The 18657-nt window shown below is 43.0% G+C and overlaps 1 protein-coding gene across 2 annotated transcripts; it reads left to right on the top strand.

The window, feature by feature from the left end:
- Positions 1 to 5221: 5221 nt before the first annotated feature.
- Positions 5222 to 17331, top strand: ARSI (arylsulfatase family member I). Of its 2 annotated transcripts, XM_007473869.3 has the most exons (3): positions 5222 to 6520; positions 12767 to 14130; positions 15315 to 17331. In XM_007473869.3, exons 1-3 carry the CDS (start codon positions 6189 to 6191, stop codon positions 15362 to 15364), a joined length of 1746 nt encoding a protein of 581 aa, XP_007473931.1. In that variant the 5' UTR covers positions 5222 to 6188; the 3' UTR covers positions 15365 to 17331. The 2 variants fall into 2 exon arrangements, with proteins under 2 accessions (XP_007473931.1, XP_001378869.1); XM_001378832.4 differs by having other exon boundaries at positions 12767 to 17331.
- The last annotated feature ends 1326 nt before the right edge of the window (positions 17332 to 18657 follow it).

Genomic DNA, 18657 nt, shown 5'->3' with positions numbered 1-18657 from the left:
GCTGAAGAACAAAATATCACTGTATAAGCCCATGAACATCTTGCCCAAACCCTTGTCACTAGATCCATCTGAGATCCCATGTTGCCTTTGTTAATTGTCACATAGATGATGATGGATGGATTTCAACAAAACTGGTTAAAAACTAAATGCAACCTTTAGAGAATTTAATAAGATAAGAATTTAATTGTAATTTTAAGGGGTCTTCAGAAATAGTTTTACATAACTAGTGGTTTCTGAATGGATGATATATTTATATTTATATATATTATAAAGAATGTTGTATTAAAGGTAGAGAACCAAAGAAATGTTCCTACCAAGGTGTTTATATGCATCAGGAAGTCAGAAAAAAGAGCTCCTGCAAAATTCTTCATTTTAATTTACTGCCCTCAGGACAATGTAGACAATCTAGATTTCTTGAAGATGTTCTAGACCCAAATAAGTTTTACTTTTAAAAAAATGTTTGCCAAGGTTCAAAGATTTGCTACATCTGTAAAAATGGTGACAAATATTTATCAGTTCATAAGTTTTTTATGTCATAAAGCAACTTATGTGAAATATGATAGTGGGTTTGTTTGCTATTGTAATTAACTGTGCTATTGTGAATTTTGGGGACTTTGGAACTTCTTTAAATGTGCATTATCTACTGTGTTACTGTTTTATTCTGAAAATCATTTGTACTCACATGACTGACACAGTGTGTCACTTATTTTAAGCTATATATTTTTTATTTTTAAAACTTAAAAAAATAAACTTTGACTTTTTATTGCATGTGCAATATAGTATCTGAGTTTTATTTTTTCTCTCCTTTTTGTATTTGAAGCACATGTCACCAGTATTGAGAAGATTTTTATTTAATTTTTTTATTTTGCAGTAATATAAGTTTTAAATACATTTGTTCTAATATTCATGCATGCCCAAAAAACTTTAGACTATAAAAATGATGTCCTTGATTGTTTAAAAAAATTTATGGGACTTTGCTTAATGATTCTGTCTGATTCCAGGACAAGAGGAATACAAAAAGAGCCATTGCACAGTTCCAAAGAAACACAAAGCTAAACTGCATAGTGCCAATCAAGCACAAGGTCAAAGAGACCAAACAGTCCTGGTGGGATTGATTTAATTTTGATCCAAGACAAGAGGACTTGATTTGGGGTTCCAGGTTGCGGCTGTTTAACATGTGTTAAAGGCAGGTCTTTCTTGTCCCACATTCTACCAATTTTCTCAAATTTGGCTCCTACCTGGCTCCTATAATCTAGTCCCTTTACTGTCTTTCATGGTGTGGCAAACTTTCTGTAGTCTTGGCTACTGATTGGGCAAATGCATAATTGCTTAAATCATTTTAATTAGGCCCTGATTCAAGCACCTGTTATAGATTTGTTTTTCCTTTACTTAGATTTTTTTGTTAGACATAAGACTTTTACATTTTGTATTTCATCCACAAGTTATTTTTCTCTATTATTTGGATTTTTTCATGTTTTTAATTTTCTTTTGCAAATTAATTCATATACCTCATAACACAGCCATGCATCCCTGAGTGATCCCTGTGTTTGTTATTATTCACCTCAGGGGGGGCAAGTTATTGTTGTGAACTTTGATTTAAATTTGAGCAATTTTAGGAAGAAATTTCTCACATCCCATACCAAAATAAGGTCAAAATTAGTATATGATTTAGATGTAAAGTGTGATACCATAACTAAATCATAGGAACACAAAATAGTTTAACTGGCAGGTCTTTGGAGAAGGGAAGAATTTATGAACAAACATGAAATAGAGAATATTATAAGATATAAAATGAATAATTTTGACAATATTAAATTAAAAAGCTTTTGTAGAAACAAAGCTAATGTAATCAAGATTAGAAAGGAAACAAACTGGGGGAAAATTTTTATAACACATGTCTCTGATAAAGGTCTAATTTCTCAAGTGTATAGAGAACTAAGTCAAATTTATAAGAATACAGGTTATTGCTCAATTGACATGATCAATGGATATGAACAATTTTCATAAGAAGAAATGAGCCATCAATGATCACATAAAAATGTTCTGAATCACTCTTGATTAGATAAATGCAAATTAAAACAATGCTGAAGTACCAGCTCACATCTATTAGATTAGCCAATGTGGCAGTAAAAGATAGCAATAAATGTTGGAGGGGATGTGGCAAAATTCATACACTAATTCATTGTGGAGTTGTGAACAGATCCAACCATTCTGGAAGGCAATTTGGAAGTATGCCCAAAGGGTTCTAAAATTGTGCATATTCTTTGATATGGTAATACCACTACTAGGTCTATATCCCAAAGAGATAAGAAAAAAGGGGAAATGATCTACTTGCACAAATATGTTTGTAGCATCTCTTTTTTAGAGGCAAAGAATTGGAAATTGAAGGAATGCCCATAAATTTGGGAATGGCTAAACAAATTGTAATACATCTTGGTGATGGAATAATGTTGTGCTATAAGAAATGATAAGCAAAATGATTTCAGAAAAAGCTGGAAAGATCTTCAGGAACTGATACAGATTGAAATAAGGAGAACTGGGAGAACATTGTACACAATAACAGCAATGTTGTACAATGATCAATTGTGAAAACTTGGCTACTCTCAGCAATTCAGTGTTCTGGGATAATCCTAAAAGAGATTCCACCTTCAGAGAAAGGAAATTTGGAGTTGTCTTTCACATCAGTGTATTTATGATTTTGTTTTGGCATTTTGGTTATGTATGACTGTGCTGTTACAACAATGAACAATATGGAAGTGTTTTGCATGACAATAAAAATAAAATTTTAAATATTAAAAAAAGGTACTGAAGTGGCTTGTCATTTATTTCTCTAGCTTATTTTGCAGATGAAGAAACTGAGGCCAACAGGTTTAAGTAACTTGCCCAGGGTCACCTAGCTAGGAAAGGTTGGAGGCCACATTTGAACTCAAGTCTTCCTGATTTCAGGTCCAGGACTCTTATCTACTGCACTACCTCGTTGCCCAAAGTCCAACTAAAAAAAACCCAAAACCAACCCAATCCAAATTATGTGTTTGTAAGTTGAAAACTCACTTAAGTAAGTATAAGATTCATCACTAGGCAGCTTTGGAATCAGAAGCTCTAGTTTTAGTTTCTATTCAAAACTATTTGACTGTATCTAAGGTGGGAAGACTACATTATCTCCACTAGTTTTAGTTTCCTCTTCTGTAAAATAAGGATAACAATATATGTACTGCCCATCTCACAGGGTTGTTGTAAGGAGGTTGTAAGTTAAAAATTTGTTATAATAATAATTATTTTAATTTTTGTTGCCAATATTTTTTTAAAACTTACTTCTAAATATCCTCCCTTCTCTCCTAACCAGAAAGCTATCTTTTATCAAAGATTAATAGAGGGGGAAAAAAGTCTCTAAGTAAACTACCCAATATGTCATCCATGTCTGATACAATATACAATATTCCATTCTCAGAGTCTCCCAGCAATGATGGTAGGGGATGTATTTTTTCATTTCCTTTTCAGAGTCAAACTTAGTCTTTCCATAGGGTCCAGAATCAATTCCTTTTTCCGTTTTTCTTTATATCTACATTGCTGTAGTCAGCTTGCCTCATTTTGTACTTGTTCCCGATTTTCTGTATTTATCATATTGCTTGTTTCTTATAGTGTAGTCATATTTCATTGCATGAATTTGTTTAGCTATTCCCTAATCGCTGCACACTTATTTTGTTTCCATTTCTTGGCTACAGTTAAAAAATGTTGCCATAAATGTTTTGTTGTATATGGAACCTTTCTGTGTTTTTCTTCCTTGGGATATATATACCAGCAGTATTCTTTGGATTAAAAAAATATTAGTCACTTTTTAAAGAAAGTATAAGAGGTTTTGTAGAATGGCTAGACCAGTGATGATGAGCCTATGACATGGGGGCCAAAGATGGCACTCAGAGCATTCTCTGTGGGCAGGGGGCTGCCCTCACTTCTCTTCTCCTCCCCTCTTTGTTACTAGAAAGGCAGAGGGACTAGGGCAGAGCTGCTCCCCTCCTCCTTTCCACTGTGCTTGAGGACATTTTTTCATATCCCCAGCCCCTCTGCCCAGCAACCCAATGGGAACACACAGGGAGTAAAGTGGGTGGCTCACAGGTGGCAGAACTGGAGGGAAGCAGAGCCCTCAGGCCACTCCTCTCCACCTCTCTCCACTTGCCTAGGACATTCCTCACTTCACCCACCTCTCCACCCAGGAGTCCAATGGGAGTGTTTTCTCCCTCCTAGGGTAAGGGGTGGGGGTATGCCCAGAACTCAGTGGTGGGAAGGGACATGGCACTCTGTCTCTGGTGGGGGGTGGGCAGGGCACTGGGTCTGGGAGGTGGATTGGGTGGGACCTAGCTCGGGGTCTAAAAGGTTTCCCATCACTGGGCTAGTCCAATTCAGAATTCCACCAAAAATGTATTAGTGTGTCTTACTTTCTGAAATTCTCCCAACACTGACTAAGACTATCTTTCATCATCTTTGCCATTTTTCTAAGTGTAAGGGAAAGCCTGAAGTAGTTTTTGATGTGCTCCTATGATTAGTGATGTGAAGCAATCTTTAGTGTGATTAACAGTTTGCAGATTTTCTTTTTTTTTTTAACCCCTTACCTTCCCTCTTAGAGTCAATACTGTGTATTGGTTCTAAGGCTGAAGAGTGGTAAGGGCTAGGCAATGGGGGTCAAGTGACTTGCCCAGGGTCACACAGCTAGGAAGTATCTGAGGCCAGATTTGAACCTAGGATTTCCCATCTCTAGGCCTGGCTCTCAATCTACTGAGCTACCCAGCTACCCCCTTGCAGATTTTCTTTCAAGATCTGCCATTCATATCCTTGGACCCTTTATTCATTGACAATGGGTTTTAGTTTGGTTGAAAATTCTCCTCCTAACCAAAGCTGGAAGAAGGTACCTGAATAAAAGATCTTTCTCTTCTATTAAAAAAATGATGAGTATTATACTAGGTATCAGATCTAGCCTGAGATTCTTGCTGTGATGCAAACTAGTTGGGTATCTTAGGATGAGTCACTTAACCTCTGTGGCCCTCAGTTTCCCCATCTGTACATTGAAGGATTTGGAGCAGCAGGTCTCTGATGTTTCTTTCATCTCTATCAGTCTATGCTCATTCTCTGAAGTTCTTTCCAGTTTTGACGTCGGATGTTCTCAAGATTCTTTTCTGTTCTGGCATTCCGTGTTCCAGATAGCTCTAGTAGTGCTCTGGATTGTACTTTTGTTCTAGAGCCCCGGGCTTGGCCAGTTCTTCTATCTCATGGCTGGGGCTGGTACTGCATCCCCCACGAGGCCTATTTCCCGCGAGGCATAAGAGGAGGAGCCACAGCTGTGCGCGCTTCCCCTCCACCTGGGAGCCCCCGCTGAAGTAAAAACTTTTGAGATTGCCCTCCCTCTTTCCCTCGGGGTGCCCCCAGCTCCGCCCTGCTGTCCCGCTCCGCCCTATCCCATTCAGCCTTTCTCTCCTCGCTCTGGGGTCCCAGCTCACTTCGCTCAGGGGCTTGCGGAGAACTGGACTTGGCAGCGACCAGGATCTCGAAGAAAGATTGACGGAACCCAGACTGAAGTTCAAACTGCCGAGAGGCGTGCCGGGGCCGGACGGGGAGGCGAGAACTAGAGGAAAGGGCTAGAGAGATAGAGAGAAAGGAGCGGATTTGGGGAGGAGGGCGGGTACCAGAGAATGAGAAAGAGATCTTTGGGGAGGCAGCGAAGGCGGGTCCGGGGCTCTCCTGGCTGAGAGAGAGGGGAAAAAGGAGAAAAGTCAGGAAAGAAAAGCGGCGGGGACCCCTAGTTCAGCCAACACTCAAAGCTTCTCAAGAGTTGTTCAGGGCGCCCAGCAGTGCCGGGCTAGGCTCCGGCTGTGAAGAAGGACCCCCTAAACTTCACAGCTGGACCCAAGTCTTTAAGGGGGAGGGGCCTTGATCTATTCTCTACTGCTCGGATTTTCAGGCTAGGGAAGCAGCCCCCTCAACTCCCTCCGGGCACAGAATTCGGTAGTTTCTCCCTCTTTTCTACAGACTTACTCTAGTGGAGAAAAGTCAAAGAAAGTAATTTTGGAGTCAATTTCCTTTCTCTTAAGCGGCGAGGGAGCGCCTGGGGGGCGCGGTGATCCGGTAGCCTAAAGCTCCTGGCGGCCGTGACCTTGGCCCTGCTTCAGAAGCTGAGCCGCCGCTGGCCTGGGGGCAGCATGGCGGTGTCAGCTCTTACCGGCTTCTCTCTGGTCAGCCTCCTCAGCTTCGGCTACCTTTCATGGGACTGGGTCAAGCCGGGCCACCAGGCTGATGGGCCTCGGGCCTCTGGGGACAAGCCTCCCCCGTCTCCCTCGCAGTCCGTGTCTTCATCTCCGCCTCATATCATCTTCATCCTCACTGATGACCAGGGCTACCACGATGTGGGCTACCACGGCTCAGACATCCAGACCCCGACCTTGGACCGACTAGCCGCCGAGGGCGTAAAGCTAGAGAACTATTACATTCAGCCCATCTGTACCCCTTCTCGAAGTCAGCTCCTCACTGGCAGGTGAGTAGACTGGTTTTCTGCCCTGATAACAATGGGCTCAGGGAGCTAAAGGCCCAGGGAAGACCTTCCTCACCAAGTATTTGCTCTACCTTTGCTGGCCTTTCGTTCTTTAGTGGTGCATTCCCCTGTCACCTCCAGGCTCTTCTTTTAAAGTGCAAATATTCTTAGAAGGAGGAGGCATATATTAATTCGCCCACACTTGCATGTGAATGAATGTAGAATTATATAGATTAAAGTTTGCAAAGTGTTTTATGGTGCATTATCTCATTTGAGTCTCACAACAACCCTCAGAGGTAAGTACTTACTATATAGGTCTCTCCCATTTTATTGAAAAGAGAGAAGAAGAGGTAGTAAGTCACTTGCTGGTAGTCACAGAGCTATTAAGTATTCTGATATTGGTAGTGATTTGAACATAGGGCTTGTCTCCATTTCTATTATTCTTTCCACTACATCACCGAACAATAGATCTAGAGGGACCCTTAGAAGTAGGAAGGGATCTTAGAACTGGGAATTAGAACTGGAAAGGACCTTTTGGTTAATTAGCTCCCCTCATTTTAAAGATTTATTCAAGTTCACACAGGTATTTAGTAGTAGAGACAAAATGAAGTCATAGAATCTCAGAGCTGGAGAAGATCTTAGAAGTCATCTAAGACTCCAATCACCCTGTACAGGTAGAACAAGAATACTCTCTATCACATTCCAGCTTTCTATAGAATCCTTCCATCAGAGACAATACCTCAAAAGGCTTCTTATTCTGTTCCCCCATAGCTCTAATTGTTAGCAGGCTCTTTCTTATGCTTGTTTGATTGATTAATTATGGGAAGCAGAAATCTGCCTGTCTGTCACTTCCGCCCACTGGCCTTAGTTCTGTCTTCTGGAGTTAGAACAAAGTTAAAACTTTCATCCATACAACAACAACAACAAAAAAAAAACAAATAACAAAAAAAACAAATAACAAACCATTCGAAGAGGGCCCTCAAAGCCTTCTCTTCTCCAGACTAAAAATCCCCAGCTGAATTCCTTTAACCATTGGTCATGTGGCATGGATTCTCATTGCCTCACCATTCTGGTTATCCTCTTCTGAACTTATTCCAGTTTGTCAATATCCATCCTAAAATGTGGTGCCCAGAACTGGACAAAATTCTTCAGATGGGGTTTGGCTAGGATAGAAGAGTGTAGGACTATCACTTCCTTTGATCTTGACACTGTGGTTCCATTCATGCTGTCTGTGATCACATTAGCTTTTTTTTGGCAACCAAGTAGCACTGTTGACTCATATTGAACTCGTGGTCAACCAATATTCCTAGGTCTTTCTTATATGAGTGACTCTTTAGTTATATCTATTTCACTTAGAAGCTGTGCAAATGAATTTTTGAGCCCATATGCGGGACTTTACATTTATTCAATTCAATCCAGTAAACATTTATCAAGAGCCTGCTATGTGTAAAGTGCTTCCTTTCTTCACTTCTCCCTCCCTTCCTTCCCTCCTTCCTTCCATGTAATTCCTTCCTTCCATATAATTTCTTTGTTAAATTATTTTTTTTAAATGGAGGGAGTGGAAATTGCTCATCGGCTCCAGGAAGGGGGAGGGAGGAGGGAGCGAAAGAACATGAATCATGTAACCATGGAAAAATCTTCTAAATAAATAAGTGAAACTTTTAAATGGAGGGGAAAAAGGGGCAGTCAATAGGAACTGACCCCTTTCCAGCCCAATGCTGTCAAGAGGTGGAGAAGTAGGAGATTTCAAGGCTCAGGAATTCAGTCAGTTAACAAATGTTTATTAAAAAACCCTGTGTGCCAGGCATTGTGCTAAGCATTGATGATGCAATGAAACCAAGAAGGGAATTTGAAGGTGAGATGAAAAGATTTTGAGAAATATGTAGATCTGGATTTAGGAGATCTGCTGAGATGGGGAGACTCTGAGGCTTGGGAAGAGGAGTGATCCTCTGGGAGTTCAGGGGTGGGAGAAGAAGAGGAAAGGCCAAGTAGTGGGATGGATGGCTAAGGAGAATAGTGTTTGGAGAAGGATGTCAAGGAGAGTAAAATTGGGGGATAGTTCAGGGGAGGATATGGGATCCTGAGGAGACTGATGAAGGGTGCTTGCATTTATTCCTCTCTACTCTATCTTCAGACCCCACTGAGGCTTCCTCAACTTGGATACAGCTTCAATAAACCCCTATATTTCTGTTTTTTGCTTCTTGGGAATTGCTTCATCTTATGCCCAGTTGCTCTGGTCATTTGTCCTCCTCTCCCTTGATCTCCCTCATCCTTTTCTTCCTTTGCCACTTCTTCCTCTACCACTTCTTTGTTTCTCATATCTTCCTTCATTTTATTTCTTCTTCAGGACCACATTTCACATATAGACATACAGACCCAGGCTATACCCAAGGCTTTGAAAGAGACAGGATTTCATCCTTGGAAGTACTTTTTCCTCTGTCACAGATTAAACTCCCTCTCTGTCCTAGTAGATGTGTTATGGCCAAACAATTCCTGATTCTCTGGTAATGAGTCTCTCCAATCTTATCTAGGTTACTGCCAGACCAGTCACACACACCAGTCGTGTGTCTATAACCTTTCCAGCAGCACCTGGAAGAACTTGTGCTCTCTCTCTCTCTCTCTCTTTTTTTAATCCTTACTTCCTGTCTTAGTGACAATTCAGACAGATGGGCAAAAGCTAGGCAACTGGGGCTAATTGACTTGACCAGGTTCATCATATAGCTAGGAAATGTCCAAGGTCAGATTTGAACCTAGAACTTCCTGTATTCACTCCTAACTCTATCCACTGAGCCACCTTGCTGCACCCAAATGTAAACTTATTGTGAGTAGAGATCATTACATTCTTTGCTCTTGTATTCTCAGAACTTGGTAACACTACCTGGCATCTAGTAGAATACTTGTTGACTGACATGACACAGTATAACAGAATAGAACACAATATATTACATAATTGAGAAGTGTAGTCAATGGAGGACAGACTTTGGAGTCAAAAAGAAGTAGGTTCAAATCCTGGTCCATACTGGCCATGTGACCATGGTTAAGTCATTGTCTTTTTAGTGTCCCCAGATGGTCCATTAAGACTATGGTTAATGGACAACTTGCCAATCTGCAGCGGTTGAGGAATGGGGTAGGGTTATACAGTGGGAATTCCCCAAATGAATAAAATAAGGAAAATCTTGACCAACCCCCCCTCCCCCAACCTAAAACAAAGTAATAATATCATAGAGGCAATATGGAGTAGGATAGAGACTTTTAGTTCTAATGCTGATTTTGGTATATTTTGGATTTGTGAACCTGGGAAAATTATTTTGAACCCTTAATTTCTGGCTTAGTGACAACTCTTAAGATAGAAGAGCAAGAGTTGGACAATTGGGGTTACATGACTTGCCCAGGGTCATATAGCTAGGAAGTGTCTGAGACCAGATTTGAGCTTGTGTCTTCCCAACTCCAGCCCTGCTTCTCTATCCACTAAACTGACCCTCCATGTTTTTCTAAAATTAACCTGCTCATTGTTTTGGCAACAGTAGTATTCCATCACAATCATATACCACAACTTGTTTATCCATTCCCCAACTGATGAGCATCCCCTCAATTTCCAGGTTTTTTTCTCCACAAAGAAAGCTGCTGTAAATATTTTAGAAATATAGGTTCTTTTCTTTTTTCTCAGATCATCTTGGGAAACAGAACTAGTAATGATATTGCTGGGGCAAAGAATATATACCTTTTTATAATACTTTAGGCATAATTCCAGATTGGTTTCCAAAATAGTTGGATCAATTCACAGTTCCACCAACAATGTATTAGTATCCACACTTTCCCACATCCCCTCCAACAATGGATCAGTTCATAGTTCCACCAGAAATGTATTAGTATCCCCATTTTCCCACATCCCCTCCAACATTTGTCATTTTGCTCTTTTTTCTTTTTAGTCAATCTGATAAGTGTAAGATGATACCTCAGAGTTGTTTTAATTTGCATTTCTCTATTCAATAATGATCTAAAGCATTTTCATATGTCTGTCTGTCTGTCTATCTATCTATCTATCTATCTATCTATCTATCTATCTATCTATCTATCTATCTATCTTTGATTACTTCATCTGAAAACTGCCTGTTCATGGCCTTTGACCATTTATCAATTGGGGAATGATTCATAGTCTTATAAATTTGACAAACTCTTCTATATACTTGAGACATGAAACCTTTATTAGAGAAACTGCCTTTAAAATGTTTTCCCATATGCATTATTATTCTACTTTCTTACATACACACACACACACACACACACACACAGACACACATATATATGCTTTCTTATCCTACTTTGCATTACATCCTCTTTAAAGACTCATTGCTTTGTACAAGTGACTCTGGGTTATCTCAGACTATCCTGGTGGAGAGCAAGTTAAGGCAAATCATCCTATGCTGGGAAGCCTTTCAGTATGGATTTGGTAATAGATACTATATCTGTCCTCTGAGACTCAGTCTAAGTTCAGAGAGGCTCATTACCTGGTTGGCTGTAGGTAATCAATTCCCATTGATAGAACTGTGGATTATTGATGTATAAGTATTATAGTTATTATATTTTATTTCCTTTAATTGACTCCAGAGAGTAGAAGGACACTGCTTTATTATCCTCCATAACCCTTACCATGAGGTGTTTCATATAGAAAGTGTTTAAAAAATACATTGATAGTTTTTTAGTGTCGCTTTCATTCTAAATGTATTCCTTACCCTTCCCCCTCCAGTAAGTTATCCTTCATAACAAAGAATAAGAAATGAAGCAATTCAGAAAAAACCAACCCATTTATCAACTGTGTTTAATAATATGTGCAGCATTCTATATCTGTAGTCCTCCACTTTTGCAAAGAAGGGAGGGAGGTGACATGATAGCACTTAATAAATGTTTGTGGAATGAATAAGAGGATGTAGTCTAAACTGGAACTCACTGGAATGAGTAACATTTCCAAGATCCAAGGGCTCAGGCTACTACTACTTTCCCCCTCTCCCCAAAAGCACCACTCCCTCCTCTCATTCTTCTCATCTTTAGAGCTGGAAGAAACTTTAGAACAGACAATACCAAAGCTGGAAGAGACCTCATAAAATAAACTGGAAAAGACTTTAGAACATAAAAAGTCAGGGCCAGAATAGACCTTAGAACATAGAATTTGGAATATCGGAGTTGGAAGGAACCTTTAGAATATGGAAAAGAAGAGCATGAAAGGTCATTAAACCATGACATGTCCGAACTAAAAAAGACTATGGAACACAGAATGTCAGAATTGGAAGAGAACGTAGTCAAATCCTCTTAATTTGTTAAAGGGGAATTTATCTAATCATACCCCCTTAGTTTACTAATGGGGGATTTATCTAGTTTAAATCCCCTCATTTTACAGGTGGGGAAACTCAGCTAGGCAACATAGTGGATACAGCACCAGGCCTTGAATCAGGAAAACTCATCTTCCTGAGTTCAAATCTAACCTGAGACACTTTCTAGCTGTGTGACCTGGGCAAGTCACTTAACCCTGATTGCCTCAGTTTCCCATCTGTAAATTGAGTTGGAGAACAAAATGGCAAATCCATTTAGGATCTTTGCTAAGAAAACCCTGAATGGAGTCACAAAGAGTCAGACACGGCTGAAGTGACTAAACAACAATAACGAACCCAGGACCAGAGTGAGCTAGTTAGTGTTACAGCTATGATTAGGACCTAGGTTTCCTGACTTCCCATTTAGTAGTCTTTCCACTGTCCCAGGCTTTCCTTTTTTATTTAGGGAGGAACATTATTAGAATGTAAGCTTCTTGAAAACAGGGACTACCTTGCTTTTCTATTTGTGTTCCTAGCTAAATTAAGTACATAACAAATGCTTAGTAATGGTGATAATAACAATCGCTAGCATCTGTATATCATTTTAAGGTTTGCAAAGTTTTTATAAATATTATCTTATTTTGTCCTCACAACTCTTGGGAATAGGGGCTATTATCCCTATTTTACAGATGAGAAAACAGAAGCAGACAGAGGTTAAGGGACTTTACCCAGGTCATTCAGATAGGGTCTGAGACCAGTTTTGAACTAACCTTGGTCCAGCACTCTATCGATTGCATATTAATCTTTTATAAATTCTTAATAAATTCTCATTCATTCATTTATTCCACCTTCAGGTCTGAGGTAAATAAAGGAGAAGTCCAATTCATGTTAACATATTCGTGTTTTACCTTTCTCCCCCTTTTCACTTCCTTCTGCCAATCAGGTACCAGATCCACACAGGACTGCAGCACTCAATCATCCGTCCTCGTCAGCCCAGCTGCCTGCCCCTCGATCAGGTGACACTGCCACAAAAACTGCAGGAGGTGGGTTACTCCACTCACATGGTGGGCAAGTGGCATTTAGGCTTCTATAAGAAGGCATGTCTACCCACACGGCGTGGCTTTGATACCTTCTTGGGCTCGCTGACGGGCAACGTGGACTATTACACATATGACAACTGTGATGGACCTGGCGTGTGTGGCTATGACCTTCATGAGGGTGAGAATGTGGCATGGGAGCAGAGTGGCCAGTACTCAACCCTGCTGTATGCCCAGCGTGCCAGCCAAATCCTGGCTAGTCACAGTCCCCACCAGCCCCTATTCCTCTATGTAGCCTTCCAGGCTGTGCACACGCCATTGCAGTCCCCCCGTGAGTACCTGTACCGTTACCGTACCATGGGTAATGTAGCTCGGCGCAAATATGCTGCCATGGTGACGTGTATGGATGAGGCCGTGCGCAATATCACCTGGGCCCTGAAACGTTATGGCTACTATGACAATAGCGTCATTATCTTCTCTACTGATAATGGTGGCCAGACCTTCTCTGGAGGAAGCAACTGGCCCCTGCGGGGCCGCAAGGGCACCTATTGGGAGGGTGGTGTGCGCGGCATCGGCTTTGTTCATAGCCCCCTGCTCAAGAGAAAGAGAAGGACTAGCCGGGCGCTGGTGCATATCACGGACTGGTACCCTACACTGGTGACGCTGGCTGGGGGCAGCGTGTCAGAGGCAGAGGGGCTGGATGGCTACAATGTATGGCCGGCCATTAGTGAGGGTCAGGTTTCCCCTCGCATGGAGATCCTCCACAACATTGATCCTCTCTACAACCATGCCAAGCATGGTTCCCTCGAAGGTGGTTTTGGCATTTGGAATACTGCTGTTCAAGCTTCGATTCGAGTTGGTGAATGGAAGCTGCTGACGGGGGACCCTGGCTACAGTGACTGGATCCCCCCGCAGACTCTTGCCAACTTCCCTGGCAGCTGGTGGAACCTGGAGCGGTTGGCAGATGGCACCCGTCAGTCTGTGTGGCTCTTCAACATTAGCGCTGACCCTTACGAACGTGAGGATCTGGCAGCCCAAAGACCGGATGTGGTCCGTTCCTTGTTGGCCCGGCTGGTATATTACAACCGGACAGCCATCCCTGTGCGCTACCCTGCTGAGAATCCCCGAGCCCACCCTGATTTCAATGGGGGTGCCTGGGGCCCATGGGTTAGTGAAGAGGAGGAGGAAGAGGAAGAGGAGGAGGAAGAGGAAGAGGCCAGGGAAGGGAGAGGCCGGGGTTCTCGCCGGGGCAGAAAGAAGTGCAAAATCTGTAAGCTTCGTTCTTTCTTCCGTAAGCTCAACACCAGGCTGATGTCCAACCGCATCTGACTTGGGGCAGGCTCGGGTGGGGTCTCTAATTCCAGCTCTTCTACTAGGGCTTCTTCTGGCTGGTATCCATTCATGACTGGGAAATCCTTAGAGAAGAGACTGGCGGTTATCTGACCACCTGCATTCTCTTAGAGAAAAATGGAAGCTTGCTCGGCTGGTTTGGGGTTAGGGGAGGGTATGCTGTACCCTGAAAGTGAACTGGAGACAGCCCATGAAGGGGAATATCCCTTAGGCTCAGGGCTGGGATGACACAACCTGATTGGTGGTGATACTTCCCAATTTGTTCAATTTCCTAACAGTGCTTTTGGAGCTCAGCAGCAGAGATTGAGGGCTAAGTGTGTGGGTTCAGGACCTGCCTTCGAGCCATTTAGAGCCCTCCTGGTACCACCCTAGCTTACTTGGAGGGAGAATTGAGGGTTTTCCTCTGTGCCCATTTCCCTGGCCCCACCCGAATGAAGGTTTCCCCTCAGCTTTTGCTGATGAGAGCAAGGTTGGTGCCAAGAGAGGGCGTGAAGGAGCAGGGAGAACATGGAGCACGTGGCCATGCCTAGGTAGGTGAATGACCACTGGGCTTGCTACAGGAGGTCTCGTATATGGAGAGGGAAGTTGTATTTGGTGGCCTCTACCATCTCTATCATCTTTTAAGAATCTATGAGTCTAAGATTTGGGAGCTTCCTTCATCCAGCAAATGAAGTGCTGGTGGCAGCAGTGGTAGCGAGTGACTGGCATGGGCAAACTTGCAGGTCAATTAGCATTTATTAAGTACCTACTGTGTACTAGGCACCTGGCTAAGTGAATGATTAGGAACACATGAGCACAAATACAGGTTGGATCATTGTGTACGTGAGTGTAAATATGGCCAGGTGTATTCACTGATACTTCCCGATACACATATGTGTCACACACATCTGTTTGGTGTCTGGCTGGGGATGGGGGGGGGGTCTGGGAGTGGAGGTGGGAGAGAGTATGTGTATGCATGCATGCAGGTGTGAACATATGTGTGCACATCCACACGTGTACTCACACACACCCTGAGGTGCGGGCATGAGGGGCGTGGGGGTTAAGAGCCTCTAATGTACAGTGCGTTTTCATTCTGCACAGCCTGTTCTGTGTTTCTCCCTCTAGGTTCCAGTCGGTGCTGCATGTGTAGGCGATGGCTCTGCTGTGAATTTTGAAAATAGTTATTTTTGTCTCTGGCAAATGAGGCCTGTTAGGACTTGTCAGCTCAGGGATGAGCTGCAGGGGGTGGGGGGGGAGGGGTTTTGCTGTCACAAAATCGCATTCATTTAGAGCTGGCCACCAAAGGATTTGACACAGGTTAAGGGCCAGGGGCCGAGGGAAATAGAGGGCAGCCAGGAGAGGCCTAAGGAGGATGGGGAGAGAGCCAGAGGGGCCCCTCCTCTTCCCTCCCCCTTTCCATCTCCCTTCCCCCTAAAGTGAAGCCTTAGATTGGCTTTGCCCCAGGGCTAGAGGATGAGCTGAAGGATTTGGATCTAAGAGGATTTTTTTTTCACCTGGGGCAAAGACAGGTATTTTTTAGGGGTTGCTGTGTCCAACTGTGGCACCATGGGTACAGTCTCTGGAGGTGGGAAGGCTCTCCTGGGGGACTGGGGAGGAGCCCCATGATTATGGCATCCTGAGAGTGGCCGCTTGTGGCTCCAGGAGGGAGGGGGTCACTCTAGGGAGTCAGGGCTTCTTATTGAAATGATGGTTCTGTTTAGAGCAGCCCCACCAGGGCTCCTAACTGCTCTGGCCTGCTCTGGCCAGCTTGTCTTTTCCTGAAACCTCACTGGTTCATCCTGAACTTGCTAAGCTTGTCACAATGTTGTTAATGTCCCTTGGAAGGGCACAGGCTCAATAAAACCTGGATGACCAACCCTTTTCTTCTGTTCTTGCAGTCTGCTCCCCCTGTTCTCTTTAATAATGTCCCCCTCCTTGCCCTCAGGAAGAGTGAGTGGCATCAGTATTGTCCTAATGGCCACTGTTACCTACCTCTGATCCTATGGAAAGAGTCCAAAACCATGGAGCACCTGCCACATGTAAATCATTAAATTATGTATGTCCTGGGGACATGGAAGCAGGGAAAAAAGAGGCCTTGCCCAGTCCCTCAAGGATGTTGCGTTGGACTGGACAACTGAGAATTACCTTGAGAGGAGGGAACCGTTTCTCTCTCCCTTCTTCCCTCCACTCCTACTCTGAAACCCAGTGTGTGGGAGACAGGAATACACAGTGAAATAGGGCTTTTCTTTGGGGAGTCAGGAGGTCTATGCCTTGCCCTGTCCTGCCCTGCCCTTGCCTCGGGGTGACCTTGGGCACCCTGCTTCCCTTTCTAGAATTCCTTTCCTCATCTGTAAAATGAAGGAGTGGAATAGAAATGATCTCTAAGGGCCCTATCTAGCCCTGCCATTCTTAGCAGCCAGATCCCCCTGGACCCAAATCTGACTGACTTTAGAGGTGAGTGACTCCAGTCAGCCCCCTCAGAAGAAGCAGATCTGCTGGGACACTAGACTCAGGGTCAAGAAGAACTGAATTCCAACCCTACCTCTAACGCTTAACAATGTGACTATGGATGAGCCATTCAAATTCACTGAGGCTCAGTTTCCTTCTTTGTAAATGAGATGAAAAATACCTGTAGTACTACCTCGCAGGATTGTTGTATGGCTCAAATGAAATGTGTTTGGAAAGCTCAAATAAATGTCACAAGTTATCATTTTCTCAACTGTCCCCTGTCCCCAGGGCAGGATAGATGACCCTTTGGTTCACCAGGGAGGTCCATCCTGGCATGTCTTCTGGGGCTGCACAGAGGTTTCTTCCTGGCACTCTTATGGTTCGTGTTGGCCACTGGGTGGCAGTGAGTCCTTGAAATAGCTTCTCCAGCCATGAGAGGGCACAGAGGTCAAAGAGATGGCCACATCCTTAGCTGGGTTCTAACCCTTTAAATTAAACTATTTCCCACTAATCCACCAATTCAACTTCTGCAAGTACAATCTAAGGAGATGGAACCTCAGTGTGTTTGAAGGGAGCTTGGTTTTCTGTGAGCTTCTTGAGGACAGGAATTGTCTTTTGTCTCTTTTTGTACCCCCAGTGCTTAGCACAGTGCCTGGCACATAATAGCTGCTGAATAAATATTTACTCTATTGATTGACTGTTTCTCTGCCTCCCTCCCTCGGTCTCAACAGGTGCCAACCTGGCCACCTTAGGAGAAGAGCCAGCAGGATGTCATAGTGCATGTGGAGAGAATTGCTAAGAGAGAAGGAAAATAGAGAAAGGAGGCAGAGAGATGAGAGGGAGTTGAGAAGGGTGACTTGAGTCCTGTTTCCTAGGGCACATTCACTGCCTCCCTTCCCTCTACTCAGGGGTTTGGGCGTTACACTCTGTGAGCTTGGGGAAATTGTCCTAGACATTAGAATTGGCCTGCATCCCAGGTCTCTCAGTAATGTGATCTGGCTTCCTGAGGCTAGACCCCCCACTGGGCTTAGGATAAGGGCCCCCCTCATGCCCACTCTTGATAGTCATTCCCATTGGAAGTTAAGGAGCCAAATGAGAGCAGAGGCAGTGGCCTGGCCATATAGTGGCTCCTTTATGGTGCCACCTAGTGGAATTGCTGTCTTCAGCCTTCTCCCACTTTTAACTTCTTTCACTTTTCCTTGTTCCCCATCCCCACTCCAGAGAGGCAACAGTGGAAAGCATGCTGGACTTGAAGCCTCAGTTCATATTTTGCCTCTCTGACTTACTACCGATAGGACTCTGGGCAAGTCATTTTATATCTCAGGGCTAAGATTCTTCATATAGAATATGAGGGAACTGGATGGATGACCTTGGAATTCTTTTCCATCTCTAGATATAGAATCCCTTTCTCTTTGAAGGATGGAATAGATGTTGGAAAAGAACAAATACTCCTTTTTTAAAGAATGAGAATAGAAGGTGCACACTATATATAGGTCAATGCGATTGCCTTTGAGTCATGGAAAAATTCTAGAGCATATTTCTTTTGTTTATCTTTAAATATTTTATTGGCATTTTTTTTTCATCAGCTTAATTTCAAATATATCCCTCTTCTGGGAGGCAGCTAAATGATGCAATAGATAGAGCTGGCCTGGGGTCAGGAAGACCTAAGTTCAAATTTAGCCTTACATGCTTACTAGCTGTGTGACCCTGGGCAAACCACATAATCTGCCTCAATTTCCTCAATTGTAAAATGGGGATAATAATAGCACCTGCCTCCCAGGATTGTTGTGAGAGTCAAATGAGCTAATATTTATAAAGTGCTTAGCACAATGCCTGGCAAAAGACAGGCATTGAATTAATTTTTGTTTCTCCAGAGGGCTTTAAAAAAAATTCTTAGCTTTCTTCTTAGAATCAATACTGTGCATTGGTTCTAATGCAGAAGAGCAGTAAGGGTTAGGCAATGAGGGTTAAGTGACTTGCCCAGGGTCACACAGCTAGGAAGTAACTGAGTCCATATTTG

Source organism: Monodelphis domestica, chromosome 1 (assembly GCF_027887165.1).
Source record: "Monodelphis domestica isolate mMonDom1 chromosome 1, mMonDom1.pri, whole genome shotgun sequence".
NCBI classification, from domain to species: Eukaryota; Metazoa; Chordata; class Mammalia; order Didelphimorphia; family Didelphidae; genus Monodelphis; species Monodelphis domestica.
This window is presented reverse-complemented; position numbering and strand designations above follow the sequence as displayed.

Bases quoted from the DNA above. Each gene is read 5' to 3' on its own strand.
- ARSI (XM_001378832.4), top strand. From the start codon at position 6,189: ATGGCGGTGTCAGCTCTTACCGGCTTCTCTCTGGTCAGCCTCCTCAGC. The intron at 6,521-12,766 runs GTGAGTAGACTG...TCTGCCAATCAG, and splicing joins AGTCAGCTCCTCACTGGCAG to GTACCAGATCCACACAGGAC.